The sequence below is a fragment of the Chelon labrosus genome, assembly GCF_963514085.1.
Source record: "Chelon labrosus genome assembly, chromosome: 14".
Taxonomy (NCBI): domain Eukaryota; kingdom Metazoa; phylum Chordata; class Actinopteri; order Mugiliformes; family Mugilidae; genus Chelon; species Chelon labrosus.
In genome coordinates, this window is record NC_140347.1 from 3802304 (window position 1) to 3818385 (window position 16082).

Consider the following 16082-nt stretch of genomic DNA (forward strand, 5'->3'; position numbering starts at 1 on the left):
ATTACATTGAGGCGCCTTGAGCTTTGGGGAATGAATACATTTATTCAAGAATAAGAAACCCCACAATTTGCTTGCAATAAGGAAATAACTGTAGTCAAAGCACACTCACTGGCCAGTTCATTAGGTACACTAGTGAATGTATTTTAATATAACAGTCCTGCTCTAGATCTTGTCTTCACGAATGTTCTGGTTTTCAGTGTTAGTTTAAAATAACAGAAAGAGCTGTCGACTGTGTTTTCATTGTGGAGGCTGTGGTTTGTCGTCAGCACCACAGCCTCCATCCTCCACGATGATCATCCAGGTGAATCACCACCTTTCTGTTCTGACGCTGTTTCTTCAACAGTCTTCAAGGAGGACTTAGATGAGAATGCATTCACTAGTGTACCTGACGATGTGAGCGTATAAACCCTGAGTCGTGTCTGCACGGCGCCCCTCACCTCTTTCAGGATGCGCTCGTTGAAGAACTGCTGCAGTTTCTCGTTACAGTAGTTGATGCAAAATTGCTCAAAGCTGTTGTGTTCAAAGTATTCTGCAAAAGAAGAGAAGAAGAATAATAATGTGCACGGAGCAGCTCCCTCTGGGATATGCACGCAGAATAAGTTTAAAATAAACTCACTGCCGTCAGTTTTTGTGGAAAAGTCGTATTATTATACTTTCATAAGCTTTATTTTTTCCTACAAGTGCTCTTTTATTAGAAAAGAGATTTATTTGATTTCCAAGAAACATATTTAAACCAAACAGCCTGAAGATGTTTCATCGCAGACATCGGATTCAAACTTCTACTCTTATATAGCGCAAAACTCTCTTTCAACAAGAAGAAACCTTGGGCAGCTGAGAACAAGTGTCTCACTGACCGAAGCCGGCGATGTCCAGGACGCCGATGAAGTTGGCAGAGGAGTCGAAGGGGAAGCACTGGTTGACTCTGGTCACCACATGGTCGAACAGGCGGCTGTACACGGCCTTCGCCAAGGCGTCCCGAGCGTTGTTGGCCTGCTCCACCTTGAGCGGCACTCTGGCAAAGACACAAAAATCAATACGGGTCAATATGACGTGAAGAGTCCCAAGTGATCTGACGACAGAGCGGGATGAGGTTCACCAGTCATCCAGGTCATGGTATATCCAGAAACAAGGACAACCGGACTTGACAGGTTTTCTTTAAGACGCTTCGTCCATTGAGCTTCTTCAGTTCTAAAAGACTGGTGGAGGTGTCTAATGACCCATTATTGGCCAGACACTCCAATCTAAAGGTGTGATCAGCAACAGGATCTAAAAGGTTTCCTCCAGTTACAGGTGAGTAGGTGACTCTCAGGTGGACACCACCCTCAGATGTTCCTATTCAAACCCCAACCCCCTCCACCAGGCTTTTAAAATTGACGACTTGAATGAAACATTGAAGAAACTCTACAAGTCCAGTTGTCCTTGTTTCTGGTAGTGCTTTGGATAAGAATCAGTTTTATTTAACCATTAACCTTTAATTCACAGAAGAACAAGTCAACTGTTCACCTTCAACAGATTTGCAGGTGAACAGTTGCTGGTTGCTACAGATGAATGTTTACAGATATCCAGGAACTGTCTCAAATGTCTCCTGGTGGACCCCTGACCTCAGCCTTTGTCTTTTTTCCAGTTAAACACATTAAGCTAACGTCCCAAATAAATAAATAGAGTATAAACGTTAATCTGTCACTTAAGGATATTCAGGCTGATGTAAAGGAACTGGCCCTGCGTGGCTTTCCAAGCAGATAATTGTGTAACTGTCAGCAGGATAAACCCAGACTGGGTGTGAGGTAGTGGCCATAAAGTGGTGACAGAGACCCCAACCAGCAGGGAGCTCTGTGCAGCTGTTGTAATTGCTTCTGAGTGCGGTTCAATAGCAGCAGACAAAAGTAGTGACCCGATCGCGGGGGCAAGATAAAACGTTCCGCATTAATCTGCTGCCAGGCTTTACCTCCGGGCTCCACCTCAGCACGACTGCAGAGCACTCAAGGACACGCTGAGAAATGACTCCACGCCGGAGGAGCTCCCAAAGCTCCGAGTAACCACCTCCAAATCCTCCACAATCATCTCCTCCACGCATACTTTTTATAAAAGAGTCGTCAGGAGGGCTGGCGGCGCCTGATCGCCGCAGGTGTCTCGGGGCATTTGTCGAATATATTACGCCGTGATAGGACGGCGCACGGCGTGAAGGGCAGACCCCCCAACGCTGCAATCTGTAATTTACTTCAGCATCTGCGCTCTATTTGGAGAATTCAACATGTAAGGTACGGCATGTAAACAGCGCCGATCCCTCACCACCAGGGAGCATCTGATCAGAGCGGAATTTATTCTGCAGGAAAAAACACAAACATGCAGCGAGACACATAAAGAAGCATCTTCATCTGCAGAGAAGAACCATGCGGAGAACCAAGGTCCTAAACAACTTCACTGCCTGAAAAATAATGATTAGTGTCTTTATTTCCTTCATCATCAGAGACGTTTGATTCCTCTGGGGATGGAAGCTTCCAGGGTTCAGCTCTAATCTGAGTCTTTGTCTCTAAAATAAATTAGATCTTATCATGTGAGAGTCTTTCCATCTTGTTCCAAAATCTGGATCATGTCTCCAAGTCAACAACCAGCTGTTGATGGTTCTGATCCAGCGGTAGGTAGAGATCCATTAGAGACAGCAGCTGGTACAATATTCTACTGACCACATGATGCCGCTGCTGATTTACAGACACACAAACTGAGATCAGATCTCAAGTGCTGGCTGGGGACGCATGTGGAGACACATTTATATTAAGACCAGGTGGAGACACAGGGACTTAGAGATGGACCAGGTAAGGACTATGATGTGGTCTCCAAGACCCTGCCTGACAAACCAAGACCAAGATCTGATGCATTCTTGAAGCTAAGTATTGATTTGTTGAACTCGTTTCCGCTCTGCTGCTCTGAATGAAGTTAACACATGAATAAACTTGTCCTCACTTCACCTGCTTCACTGCTTTAAACGTCCACACACACGCTGTGTACCATTTCTATTCTAATTCAGACAGCTGTGTTTACCTGACACATACCTTCAGCCAAGTGAAAGGAGATGTTATAAAATGACTGCGAGGAAATAAAAAAAAAAGAATAAAAAGAAAAGAGCAGCCGCTTGGTTAATTCCCTCTCCTATTCAGTATACTACCGGAGATAATGTGGCCAGTAAAACGTCTTAAAATACCGTTGACCTTTAAATTCTTCTAGTTTTATTCTCTTCAGCTGTTAATCCTTGTCTAGATAGAGAAAACACAGCTTTACCTTTTACTTCTGCCTTCAACGTCTGTGAAAACATTAAATCAGTTTTCTGAATGAGCATTTCCATCTGTGTTGTACATACTCTATCAATAATTTGTGGATTCTACATTATACAGTTCACATTTTTTCCATATTTTTAAAGAAATCACCACCCTACGTTTTTCCAGCCTGGCGTGTCCAGCTATCAGTTTCAACTGATACGGAGCAAAAAAATACCTTAGCATGCAACTGGATAGTCCTCCAACCAATCAGAGACATTTATGTTGTAAACTAATTCAACTCAGATGACGTCTACGACTATCAGCTCAACAGAGGGACCTCCAAGGACGAAGGTTGGGAACCATTGCTCTACAGAGTAAGAGGTTAAGACTAATGGAAGGATGTGAAGGATCTCGGTCATCCAGGTCAGGGTATGTCCAAAAAACAAGCTGGAAGAAGGACATCGTGAAGGACGTCTTGAAGACATTTCATTCAAGTCTTCAGTTACTCCACTGATCTAGATTTAGAACTGAAGACTTGGACGTCTTGAAGACACCCAACAAGTCCAGATGTCCTAGTTCCAGCTTTACTTTTTGGATAACGGACGGATGGCTGATGAAGACATGAAGTATCTCTGAGTGGTGTAAAAATGAAACAAATCAATAAATCAGCAGCGAGTCAAAGTTGCAGGCCCCAAAAATCTGACTTATCTCCTCCACAACACTGCTGCAGCTCCTCAACCTTCACCCCTGTCCTCCCTGCACAACCAGCCATGTTTAATTCATGCCACCGCTGCTGCCTCCGCCTCCGCAGAGCCGAAGTGCCTCAGCCAGAGGTTTTAATACCGTGGTGAGGCCCCCTCATTTAAAAACCAACAGGTCTAAATGCCAGGGCAGCATAATGTCAGAACACTAATCGTACAAGTATCCTAATATGTATTCCCTGGGAGGCTCCGCGGCGAGTGTTTTTATTTATTTATTTATTTCCTCCTCTCTCGTTGTAATTACTGATGTCGTCTTGTGTAGAAACTGTTTTCTCTGAAGACGCCTGCTGGTCTGCAGCTGCTCCTTGGCTCCGACCTCAAAGACGCAACATGGGATGAAAACACGGACTTTAATTTGGACCTTTAAGCCTCAAAAATTGCGATATGTAAGAGAAGATATATTTCAGCTGTGTCTGACTCAGCACTAAGATTCCACTGAAACATCAACGCCCTTACCGCTGCCAGTAAGTTGGCATATTTTCCCCATATTCACCATCCACCCCTCAAACCCACACTGAGAAAGGACTGAACAACAAAAGTACGAGCGCTGCTACTGCAACGAGCAACACTGTGGACCACTGTTGACAAAGTTAACGCTGAAAAGCAGTATTTTAACATTTTGTGTTTGGTTTGTATGCCTGTGTTTGTAAAGAAGTAGCTTATTCATTTAAATAAATAGTAATAGATGTAATTTACCGTTGGGAGCCGATGATTCTACTTTGATTTAGAACCAAGTCAACAACCAGCTGTTAATGGTTCTGATCCAGCGGTAGGTAGAGATCCATTAGAGACAGCAGCTGGTACAATATTCTACTGACCACATGATGGCGCTGCTGATTTACAGACACACAAACTGAGATCAGATCTCAAGTGCTGGCTGGGGACGCATGTGGAGACACATTTAGATTAAGACCAGGTGGAGACACGGACTTAGAGATGGACCAGGTGAGGCCTATGGTGTGGTCTCCAAGACCCTGCCTGACAAACCACAGAGATCTGATGCATTCTCGAAGCTAAATATTGATTCGTTGAACTCGTTTCCGTAATTTACCTTTGGGAAGTGATGATTCTCATTTGATTTAGAACCACTGAAGATTGTTGAAGATATAACGATGCCAGAATTTATCCTCACAGCTTTTGTTTTCCTCTGACTTGTTGTTTTGTTTGATGAATGATATTTTTTCATTGTTAAAGCTTTAACTGAACACCTTTCAACAAGTGTTCACGATGAACACTAAAAATATGATCAAGAGTTTGCAGGTAGAAAGGTCTACAATCAGTCTTTTGAATTTTAAGGATTGTGACAAATACTGAGACACACTTGGACTTAAAATCACAAACTCAATGAAAAACTTAACAATTAATTAATTTGTCACCACTTAATATCATATACCTTGCTGTTCTGACTGGTTGGAGGACTCTCTAACTGAATGCAGATGTGTTTTATTCTCTGTATCTGTTCAAAGGCCCGTTATGAAATCCAGATGAAGAGTTACCAGACTCTACTGATCAGGGAATTGATAGAGAATTAGATTAATAATAGAATTCACTTTGATAAAATTGAATCAATCGCTTGAAGTGGTAAATGAAAGTTTTTTTGTCTCAGTTGTCCTCACAAACTGGCATCAAACCGAGGCTTGAATCATCTCCACAAAAAGGTTCAAATCCCTCCATGACAATGACATGTTGACGCGTTGACATGTCACCAGCCCTAACCCTAACCCCTCAGACGTACTAGAAGCTTTTAAAGCATCCAGAGCTGAGAGCTACTCGGAGGATAACTGCCTGATGTGTCCAACAGAAGTTCCTGCAGGTTTGTTTAACGGCGCATCTGTCTGCCAGCTTGATGGACCGATCCCCCTCGACTTCCACAAGCCGTTAACTACCGACCTCACCTGGCAAGGTCGCCATGAATCTGGCATCTCCCATTTCCTCTTGGCCCTCGCTCTCGTTACTCCCCTCTCTCCCCCTTTGTCTGAAATTACACTCATGATAGATGTATCCTGGAGTGTTAGGCATCGGACATCGCTGCTGTCTGGGGTTTCGCATCTCTCTCTCCGTTTACCCATCACTCTTTCACCACCTTTAACTTTATCTGACACTTGGCCCAGCGTCACTTATCACTCGATTTTCTTTCCACTCCATCTTTCTCTACTTTCTCACACAGAAACACTTTAAGGCCTCTTCACATAACTTTGTCCCACTCGTCATTCCCCCAATGAAAAGACAAATATTATAGTTGTTCTTTTTGAGAGCAGAATATTGGCTCTAAGCTAACGTCAGCTCACTTTCACATATGATTCAGGCTTTTATTAATCCACTCAGGGGCAGCGTAACCAAACAGTCAGAGACGTCTTGATTCAATGATCAATGCCGTCAATGAGAATGAACCAAAGAAGGAAAATTTGGGTGTTTTGTTGATCCATCCATCACCCTGGCCTCCTCCCTCAGCAGACTCTGCAGCTCTTCAGCTACACCAGTGTGTCCCTGAGGACGTTAAAGGTCTTTATCACTCAAAGATGTTGATGCATCTTTTTCTTTCTGCGTCTATATTGAGAAAGTTTTACCCTACCCTCAAACTTTTAGACAAAAATGTAATTTAAAATAAACGTCCCTAATCCTCTGAGAGTATTCTGTGGAATTTTCAGTTTCCCTATAAGTTTCTAAATGTCAAATATATTTTGTTTTGACAATTTAACCTGTTTCTGCTGCTCATTTAGTTTGCAAATGTGGACAGCGGTGATATGCTGTGGAGGCAGAAATAGAAAACAAAGCAGAAGCAGAGTCCTGCTAAGTCATCGCTATTTCTCAATGAATGAGAACTTATTTTTCTTTTAATCCAGTGCTACGTTTTTTTATTTGTTGTACTGCTGCTGAGTTACTTGAGTATAATTAGTGGTAAGGGATTACTGCAATGACCTGAATACTGGACAACAACTCTGATTATAGGACGAATCCCAAGTGATTTAAAACTTTTTGAGGACACTCGTCCAGTTGGGAAAGTTTCTCTGAGATGCCATTAATCAAAGGTTTTCTCTCCTCTAAACTAGTAATATGTAAAACACATTTGTCAAGGCGACAAACCTCCAATATTAACATTCTGGATGAAATGCAAAAGCAGATTCCTGAACAGTTCATCATTTTTCGGTCAGTTTTGACAGCACTAGTCCAGAGATGCTCCCCACTACCGTAACCTCTGATTAAACGTCTCTCCCGGGGACGCCGGCATGATGCGATAGCACAAGTGCCAGCCTGCTGTTAATGACCGCCTGAAAGCAAAGTGTGCAACCTTTCGTGCGGTCGGCTGCCAGCGAGGAAAAGAAATGATCTTGTTAACAAGAGTAAAATATCTTCTGACTTCTTCGTGGCACAAATGGCCTCGTTGGGCCTTTGAAGCAGCGGCCGGCGGCGGGCGATGAGCCAGTTTGTTGACTCGTAATTGGGCGTCTCAGCTCGAGTTCATTATGCTTTTAGAGCGCGATTTGTTTGAATTGTTCTGAGCCGTGTCACGATGCAAATGTATTCTTTCAGTCTGAGTCACGGTGACCCGACGTGACTTCCTGACTAAGGAACGAGACTTTTTGCGGTATATTTAGAAACCCTCTGAGTAATGAGTCTGTAGAAGATCAGCAGGAGGTGAAAGTGGGGTTTTGTCTGAAGCCGTGAAAACTTTCTGAGCATGCAAAACGTTCAAAATGTTCAATATTTCTGTCTACGTCTAATAAACTGTGGCTTGGGTTTGGAAAATTCTGATCATGCTACATGTCCAGTCCTGTCATTTATGCGTTCTTGTCCATCAGCGACGTATCTGAGGCATCATATCCAAATAACAAAAACTCAGTTTCCATGCAATCCATTATTTAGGAGCAATGAAGCAAGTGGAAGTCAACTTTCAGTCTCTTTTAGCTCAGTGTTTGGTCTCTACCACTGCTTGAGGCAAACATCTGGGCCCGTATTCCTAAAGTTTCGGAGAATCCTCTCAGAGAGCTCCTTACTTAGCCTAAAAATTCCTAGCTAGGAGTCTTAGCTTAGGAGTGATTCCAGAAAATTCTCAGAGAACTCTGAGCAAGGAATGGACAGAAACTCTGATCTTAGTGAGGATGTGTGGTTGACCCCGTTGCTAGTCATCATTTCAGAAGGTGTGATTGGTTGATCCTAAAAGCTAGATAGAAATACACTTTTGGTGATAATTGGCCTAGAATGGACGTCAAATTAATAGACTTAATAATCTAATCTCTATGAAGACTGTGGAAGTCCTCCTCCCTGCTCTTAACAGATCTCACATTAGGAGCACTCTTAAGAGCTAAGATTCTTTAGGAATACCTTTTATCTTTACTAGGATCTACTCTTAACTTTGAGAGGAAATTCTTAGAAAACATCATGATTCTAAGAATTTTCTTAGAATTTCGCCACTAGGAGCAACTCTTTGCGCTAAGAATCTTTAGGAATACGGGCCCTGCTCTTTAGCTGCTAAATGCTCCACTATCTTCACCTGCTGATCTTTAACTGAGCCTGTTGGACTGTTTGGGATTGGGCAGGTTCTTTTTCTGGAGCTTTCTCCACAGCAAACATGTCAGATATGTAACGCAAAAGAACTGCAAAGTTGTGTTACAGCAAATCAGTAGACGGTGCTAATGGACTTACTGACTGATAAATGGTTTTGTCTTTCTGATTCTACTGGCTGGGAAAGAGTCATTATTTCCAAAATACAAAGCTAAAAACTGAAGTTTGAAGAAAATTAGATGCCATAAAAGTGTTTGGTAACGGCAGACTGACGCGTACAGACAGACCGATGTCTGCTTTTAGCCCGAACTCTTAAAGCCTCTGATTGTTTCTCAGCTCGGCCTGAACACACACACCATCTGAAAGCCACTCGCCTCAATTTCAAGCCTCCCACGCTAATGCTTATTCCTGCTCTTTCATCTGAGCCGCTGCGGATGAGTTAAAATCAGAGTGTCGGCCGGTGCCGGTCAGGTTCCGCAAAAATCAGATCAGACATCTGTACAGCAGCACCCCACCGACGGAAGGTTCTGGTGCAGTCGATGAAAGGACGCCAAAAATAAAATGGTCACCTCTGGATATTCCTTTAAGCTTCAGTCCCAAAGCAAAACAGACGGGCGTGAAAAACGTGTGTGAAGCTTCCAGAGTTTTTTTTTTTGTTTTTTTTTAGGGGGCAGATGGTGGAAGGAATGAAAAGCGGATGGCAAAAATCACTCACAACATGTTTATTCTCTCCATTAAAGCCAAAAAGAAAAAACCTTTTGACTTAGAGAGAAAAAAATAAGAAAAAGAAAGATCCTGGCTGAATGGCTGGAGAAATTATTTCCTGCGTGTTCATGCTCTGCAGAAAAACAACTCGCTTCCTAGGAAATGAAGCTTTAAATTCCAGACACAGCAGCAGGTTTTAATAGTCGGTGATCTCGATAATCTGTTGAATAGTGAATCCACTTTCACAACTGTTGATAGAAATAAGATGCTTGAGGATGTTCTGATGAATAATTAACCTGCACCGTCTTCAAACGCCTCGATCACATGAACAAAGCAACGTCTGATGTTTTTAGATATGTTTCTATAAAGAACTGAGTCTAGTGACGGGTGACTCTTCATCTGGATTTGATTCTGGGGCGACTTTCAACCGATAGAGAGAAAAACAAAATATATATCTGCATCAATCTTTGCTGGAGCAGAATCAGTTCCTAACGGAGAGACTCCAGAACTCCTTGAACCTTGAACCTTGAACAACTTTCCCAAAGTAACATCTTTTGTTCAGCTTAAGATCAGGCTGACTTCTTAAGACAGGATTTGGAAATCTTCCAGAGCAGCAGAGTTAGCTGCTTGAACAATAGTTTCATTGCAAGAAAACAATGAATATCCTCTTTGTCTTCATCAATGCTCCATGATGACACATGGTTCGTATCGGTGTTTAACTACCCAACAACTCAACTCACAAACGCAGAACTTTCCAGCTTTAAACTCTCAAAATTCATGTCTAACTTCCGAGAACGTCAAGTTTTGCAGCCTTTTTAAAAAAAGATCACTTCGATCTAATGTCCAAGACGCTGTTATTTAGTAGTTTAAATACCATTTCGTCAACTTTTTCCTATTTGTAAAAAATAACTCGGCATCATCTGAATGGTCCTCCAACCAGAGACATTTAACTAAAACTAACTGAACTCTACGTCTCTCAGATGACATGTACGATTACTGTTACTCTTCTGTCCATCACTACATGAAGCCACGCCCCCAAACAATCTGATTGGCCCGGCAGATCTTTGCTGGAGCAGAATCAGTTCCCAACATAGAGTAGGAACAAGTCAACTTCTCATTTTCAAATTTTTGCTATTGATGAGGAGGTTCTGATGATGAGGAGCATCACATCTACTGGAAATAGAACAAAAGAAGGAGAAGAAGAAGGAGGACAGAGTAGAAAGGTGGGAAGACAAGGGATAAGGAGGAGGAGGACATAAAAGAGAAGAAGACATTCCAGCTTTTCAACAACTGGTTGTTTTTCTACCTCCACGTTTGTCTGTCCCTCCTGGAAACTCCTCAACCCGATGTTGATTTATTAGGAGATGATTAGTAAATGTTAACACCAAACCTCTACACCTCATCCATCAGGACGTTTTAATCTACTCATTAAAAAAAGAACTAGTGACGTCCCTTGAAGACATTTTAGACTCCTAAAGGCTTTGTCCTCCTTGTTTTACCCTAAACTCTAATTGCTGTGTGAAGTTGGTGCAGTTCCTGTTTAATTCTGGGTCTAGTTTAAATGTCAGTGATGGTTTGTTGACAGAATTACTACCACACTACTTTCTCTGTGCATTACAGCTGATTGCATTCAGGATCACATGTCAGTCAAAGCAAACCGGTGGCGTCGATATTACTCTGAGTTTCTATCCACGACGTTTCTCCCACATTTGAGCCTCCGGTACCGAGAGGTTGGCTCGGCGTTGCGTTATACTCGGCGACACAGCCAGATCCATACTGCTGCTCGTTTATATAAGAATTTCACACATTATTGCTGTAATTTCACACTCGGTGTCAGAGGATAGAAGAAGGAGAACAGTGGGTGAATTCCAGTGAGGCGGCCGGCTGGAGTCTTGCCAACCCGGCTGCATCACATAAGCTGGTTATTTATTTGGAGGGAGTGCAGACGGAGGGCGAGAGAGGGGGAATAAAGAAAGAGAGAAAGAGAGAAAGAGCGTGGGAGGGAGATTCATAGAGAATTAAAGTCAGACATTTGGCTCATGTGTTGGCTTTAGGAACACAAATCGAATCATGTGTTAGACAATGAAACAAAGTGAAACTGAAAGAGGTGTTCAGTGTGTTCACATGCAAGTGTTTTATTGTTTTATTCCACTGTTTTATAAAGTGTAAACTGAGGAAAGAAAAGAGGTGAGGAAGAGGAGAAGTCGAAGAAAGAAAACTTTGATTTAGATCCGTGAAGATTCTTTTAGATGTAACGACGTCAGGTAAACACAGCCCAGAATATACTCTCAGGTGTCCCGGGCCGAACTGCTCAGATGTTCACGGGTCTCTGGGTGAACCCACAGCCTGGACATGAGCTGTCTGGTTGACTAATGGTTGTGTCTCTGCCGTCTTGTCTCATCTTCTTCATCATTATAAAGATTAAGTTACTCGCTGCCTTGAACCCTCCGTGATGGGAGGGTTGTTTAGGTATCTGTTCGCTCCAGCTGAGCCAGAGGTAGATACTGATACCTGAAGCACCGAGCCATAATAACGGGAGAACGCTCCACCGGCCCAGGTCCTCCACCTCCTCCTCCTCCTCCTCCTCCTCAACGCTTCACGGCTTCACATTTATCTTGCTAAGCTGCCGGCGACTGGTGAAGCTGTGAACCGTCCAAGCTGCTTGTAGACGCTTCGTTTCTTTCCCTCGAGTTCGTTTGAGCCTTTATCTGTCACCAAGTCCGACCTGGTGTCATCTGCTCTGAAGTTAATCCCTCCACAAAAGCCACCGATGGCAGCTTTAGCATTTTATTCTTGATTCAGCAATTACTTCAAAAACGAGGGATGAATAAAAGAAGATAAATTTTTAACACCATCTGTAATCCCAGTTTATAAATTAATAAGTAGCCTGCATTCATCGTTCAAGTGGGTAAACAGGAGGAGCTACTGTTAGCTGGGAGGCCAGAAAGCTAGGAAGAGCAACTATTAGCTGGGAGGCTAAGTAGAGCTACTGTTAGTTGGTAAGCTAGGAAACTCGGAGGAGCTACTATTAGCTGAGAAGCTAGGAATCTAGGAAGAGCTACTGTTAGCTGGGAGGCTAGGAAGCTAGGATGAGCTACTAATGGCTGGGAGGCTAGGAATCTAGGAGGAGCTACTATTAGCTGGGAGGCTAGGAAGCTAGGAAGCTAGGAAGAACAGTTCTTCACCGAAAATCAAACCGCTGAACAAAGGTAGCTTCTCCTGACTCTTCTTAAATTCAAGACATTCATCAGCAATCTCAGCTGATCACTCATCTCTCAGTCCTCTTCTGTTTATACACTCAAACTACTCTGCACTTGCCACAGGGCCTTCTGGGAAATGCAGGAAACCACCATCCGAGGCGGATGAAGTAGGCCGAGTTGAGCGAGTGTCCACCGAAAATATCTGTCATAAACGGGGCAAACAAAACATCGGGCCAACTCTCTGACCTTCTCAAATCAAACCCACTCCAGCTTCACTGGAAGTCCAGATGGTCTCGCCACTTTATTCATAAACAAGAGCTGGCGAATGCACTCAGATCGGTTTCAGGACAATAAGACGAGTCGGCCAGCTGTCGGTAGCGCCGTCAGACGCCGCCGCCGCTGTCCTCCGAGGCTCGTTTCTGTTTACTGTACATTCTAATGTCAGCGTTCGCTCGTCTCTCTGGACCGCGATAACAAGACAAGCAATACATCAACCATCTGCTCCAGCCACAGAGTGTGAGTCAGTCGGGATATTAAGCCGGTATGTTACGTACACTCTGCAGTTGTTCCCAAATCTAAAAATTGCAGATTGGTGGAACAATTGAAGGACGTGAAGTAGCCTCTATGAACGAGGCTACACCAGTAGACCTCTACTTCTTTTTAAAGGATGACTTTGGGAGTTTTGTACATTTTCCCATGTATTTCAGTGTACACTATTCATTGGGTATATTTGGTTGACGAGTAAAGAAAAACCTTTAGCCATAGCTAATGTCCACTAGAGGCTCCAACAGAGAGTCAATCCAATAGACGATAAAAAAAGTGGACACCATGACAGTCAAAGCATGTGGTGCTCACCCTATTGGCTGTCTGCAGGTTAGGTCATAAGCCCCGCCTCCTCCATGTTAGTGGATGGGACTTGGGCCATGTCACATATTTTAGGTAGTTAAAAGTTAACGTAAGGCTTATGTATGTTCACGAGTTAATTTTATGAATGCTCGTCAGACCTTATTAAACAACCCAAACGGCTCAGTGTGTGGCCAGCGGACCGCAGTTTGCCCACCCCTGCTCCTTTTTGGGATGGCTGTTAGAAACAAATCATGAACAAATAAAGCCTTTAGGTTTTAATCACTCTTTAGTCTCTCTCTTAGCGACTGCTGCCGCCTAAAGTGGGTCTGAAAACTGTAAACCCACTCCCATCGTCCTCCAGTCTGCCTTAACACCAACAAGGTGGTCTCTCTGGACGCAAATAATAATTAGTCTGGACGTTTATCTTAAGCTTTCAGCGTGTAGTAGTTTCAGTTAAGTCTCCAGGAAATGAACATAGGTCTGTTTGATGTTTGCTGTGTTGATGGCAGGCAGTGTGACTGTGAGAGAGAAGCCAGGCGTCTTACTTGATGACTGTTCCTTTGACGCCCCCTGCAGACGTGAGCATGACTCTGGAGGTGAGGCTGACTCTCAGGCCCTCCTCCTCCAGGCCCAGCAGCTCGGCGCAGTGCTCCACCGTCTGACTCGACTGGTTCTTGATGGCGCATCCACCTGGGAGACGAGGAGAAGGGCAAAGGGACCTCTGAGACATGTGCTATGATTAAAGAGGCCGGTGTTAAAAAATTTAAATTTAAATCATCTTGATCTCTTTAATAAACAATTTAAACACAGTAAACCAGAACAACTGGACTTGTAGAGTTTCTTGGAGACGTTTCATTCAAGTCTTCAGTTCTAAAAGAAATTTTTTTTTAGCCATATTGTCTTGAGGGCAGCAGCAGCTGATAAGAGTCAACATCCAAGTACCTTTAAACCCACGTGTTGGTTGGCAACGACACCTCACATCATCGGAGGTTCGTCTCTGGTCGATAACAACGATCAATGCCACTGAAAACTAAGCCAGGCTAATATTGAATCAATACCGTGGTCGGTATATAGAGACCCCCGTGGAAGGAAACGCTGCGAGCTCAGAACAGATTTGAACAGAGCCAAGGACTCAGACAGGATTCCTAGATAATTAAGCTTCATTATGTCCAGCCTCTCCTGACGGATTTCTTCAGCTTACTCTGAAATAAAGATCGAGACCGGAGAAAGATTGAGTTTCGACTGTCGGTGCGGTCCCAGAGTGCCAAAGGAGCAGTGATTCAGGGGAAGACTCTGACAACTCTGACAGTCAACTCACATGAGAACATCGATGTCTCGGTCTACCGCCGGCAGTTCACAGCGATGGGAAGAGTTTTAAACCCGACGTGTTGCATTGTGCAGAACAGAAATGAGTCTAATAATGAGTCTGACCTCGACACCACGGCTCCACAACCCCGTCACTAATGTACAGACTCTGGGAGGCGCATTCGCCTGAACCGTCCACACAAGAAGAGACCAGAGACCAGGAATGTTAATTAAATTCAGAGAGTTGTAGCGATGGTAGGAGAAAAATCCTTTGGAGACGAGACGTGGTCAGCAACATGATCAAGCGGACAACCAATGGCAGCAACTGATACACTTGAGTTCCCACAAACGTTTACCTGAAGGAAACACCGAGATGCTTTGGGACGAGAACGTCCACTAGAGGCCGGCAACGTCATTGACAGTACTTTCTAGAGCTTAATCTGTTTTATCTTCTTCTCTTTACTGAACTTTGCGTTTCCAGTCATTTTAAGGCGGCGTACAAACAGTAGGCGGGTAAACCGAACTTTAAGGCAACAACCAATGGCAGCGAATGATACACTTGAGTTCCCCAAACATTTACCTGAAGGAAACAATGTCCACCATTTTGGTTCCTACCACCAGATCCACCATGATGCTCTTCTGGCCTTGAAACCATGAATGTTATTCAGAGAATGTAAATTCAGAGAGTTGTAGCGATGGTAGGAGAAAAATCCTTTGGAGACGAGATGTGGTGAGCAACGTGATCAAGGGGACGACCAATGGGAGCGACTGATACACTTGAGTTCCCACAAACGTTTACCTGAAGGAAACACGGTCTACCAATAAACCTTTGGAGACACTTTGGGACGGGAAATTTGAAGAAGGGAACCAGGACAACCAGAGCCTGGAACATCCACTAGAGACCGGCGGCATCTGTTTTATCTTCTTCTCTTTACTGAACCTTGCATTTACAGTCGTTTTAAGGCACCGTACAAACAGGAAGTGACTAGCAGCGATGCCGCCACCAGAGACGATGAAATTTAGCAAGAAGCAGAGACGAGAGGTGGAAAAAAATCCCTTTGGAGACATAAAGTAGACGGATAGTCCCAACTTTAAGGTAACAACCACCTGTACCGAAGTTTGAGTTCCCCAAACATTTACCTGAAGGAAACACCGTCCATCATTTTGGTTCCTAACACCAGATCCACCATGATGCTCTTCTGGTCTTGAAATTAAATAAATAAAAGTTAAAAGTTTCCCAAATTCTTCACATCAATGTAAAATAAAGTGAGCCAAGCCGTCTCAAAATCCCGAATATCTCCTCTAACAGAACACACTTGCTGTAAAACAAGCGCCCCAACAGTTGCCCGCTGTGAGAACCGAGTCTATTTAAACAGACGCCCCCCTGCTCTACCTCCCTGCGGTGGGAGAAAATGACGAGGGGGAACTGAGCGGCGAGGAAGTTCGCTGCCAGAGTTCAAAGAATCGTCTGATTTTCAAGGTTCCCCTGCAGGGCCGAGTCTGAACCG

The 16082-nt window shown here is 43.7% G+C and overlaps 1 protein-coding gene across 5 annotated transcripts in view; it reads right to left on the reverse strand.

The window, feature by feature from the left end:
* Positions 1-16082, reverse strand: part of LOC311499305 (unconventional myosin-VI-like) — a 114623-nt gene that overhangs the window by 53217 nt on the left and 45324 nt on the right. For all 5 annotated transcript variants that reach the window (XM_084560244.1, XM_084560243.1, XM_084560242.1 and 2 more), the window contains exons 12-14: positions 13815-13959; positions 855-1012; positions 438-529 (exon numbers count right to left, since the gene is read on the reverse strand). In XM_084560244.1, coding sequence (XP_084416370.1) covers positions 438-529; positions 855-1012; positions 13815-13959 — 395 coding nt within the window. The remainder of the gene's footprint in view (positions 1-437; positions 530-854; positions 1013-13814; positions 13960-16082) is intronic.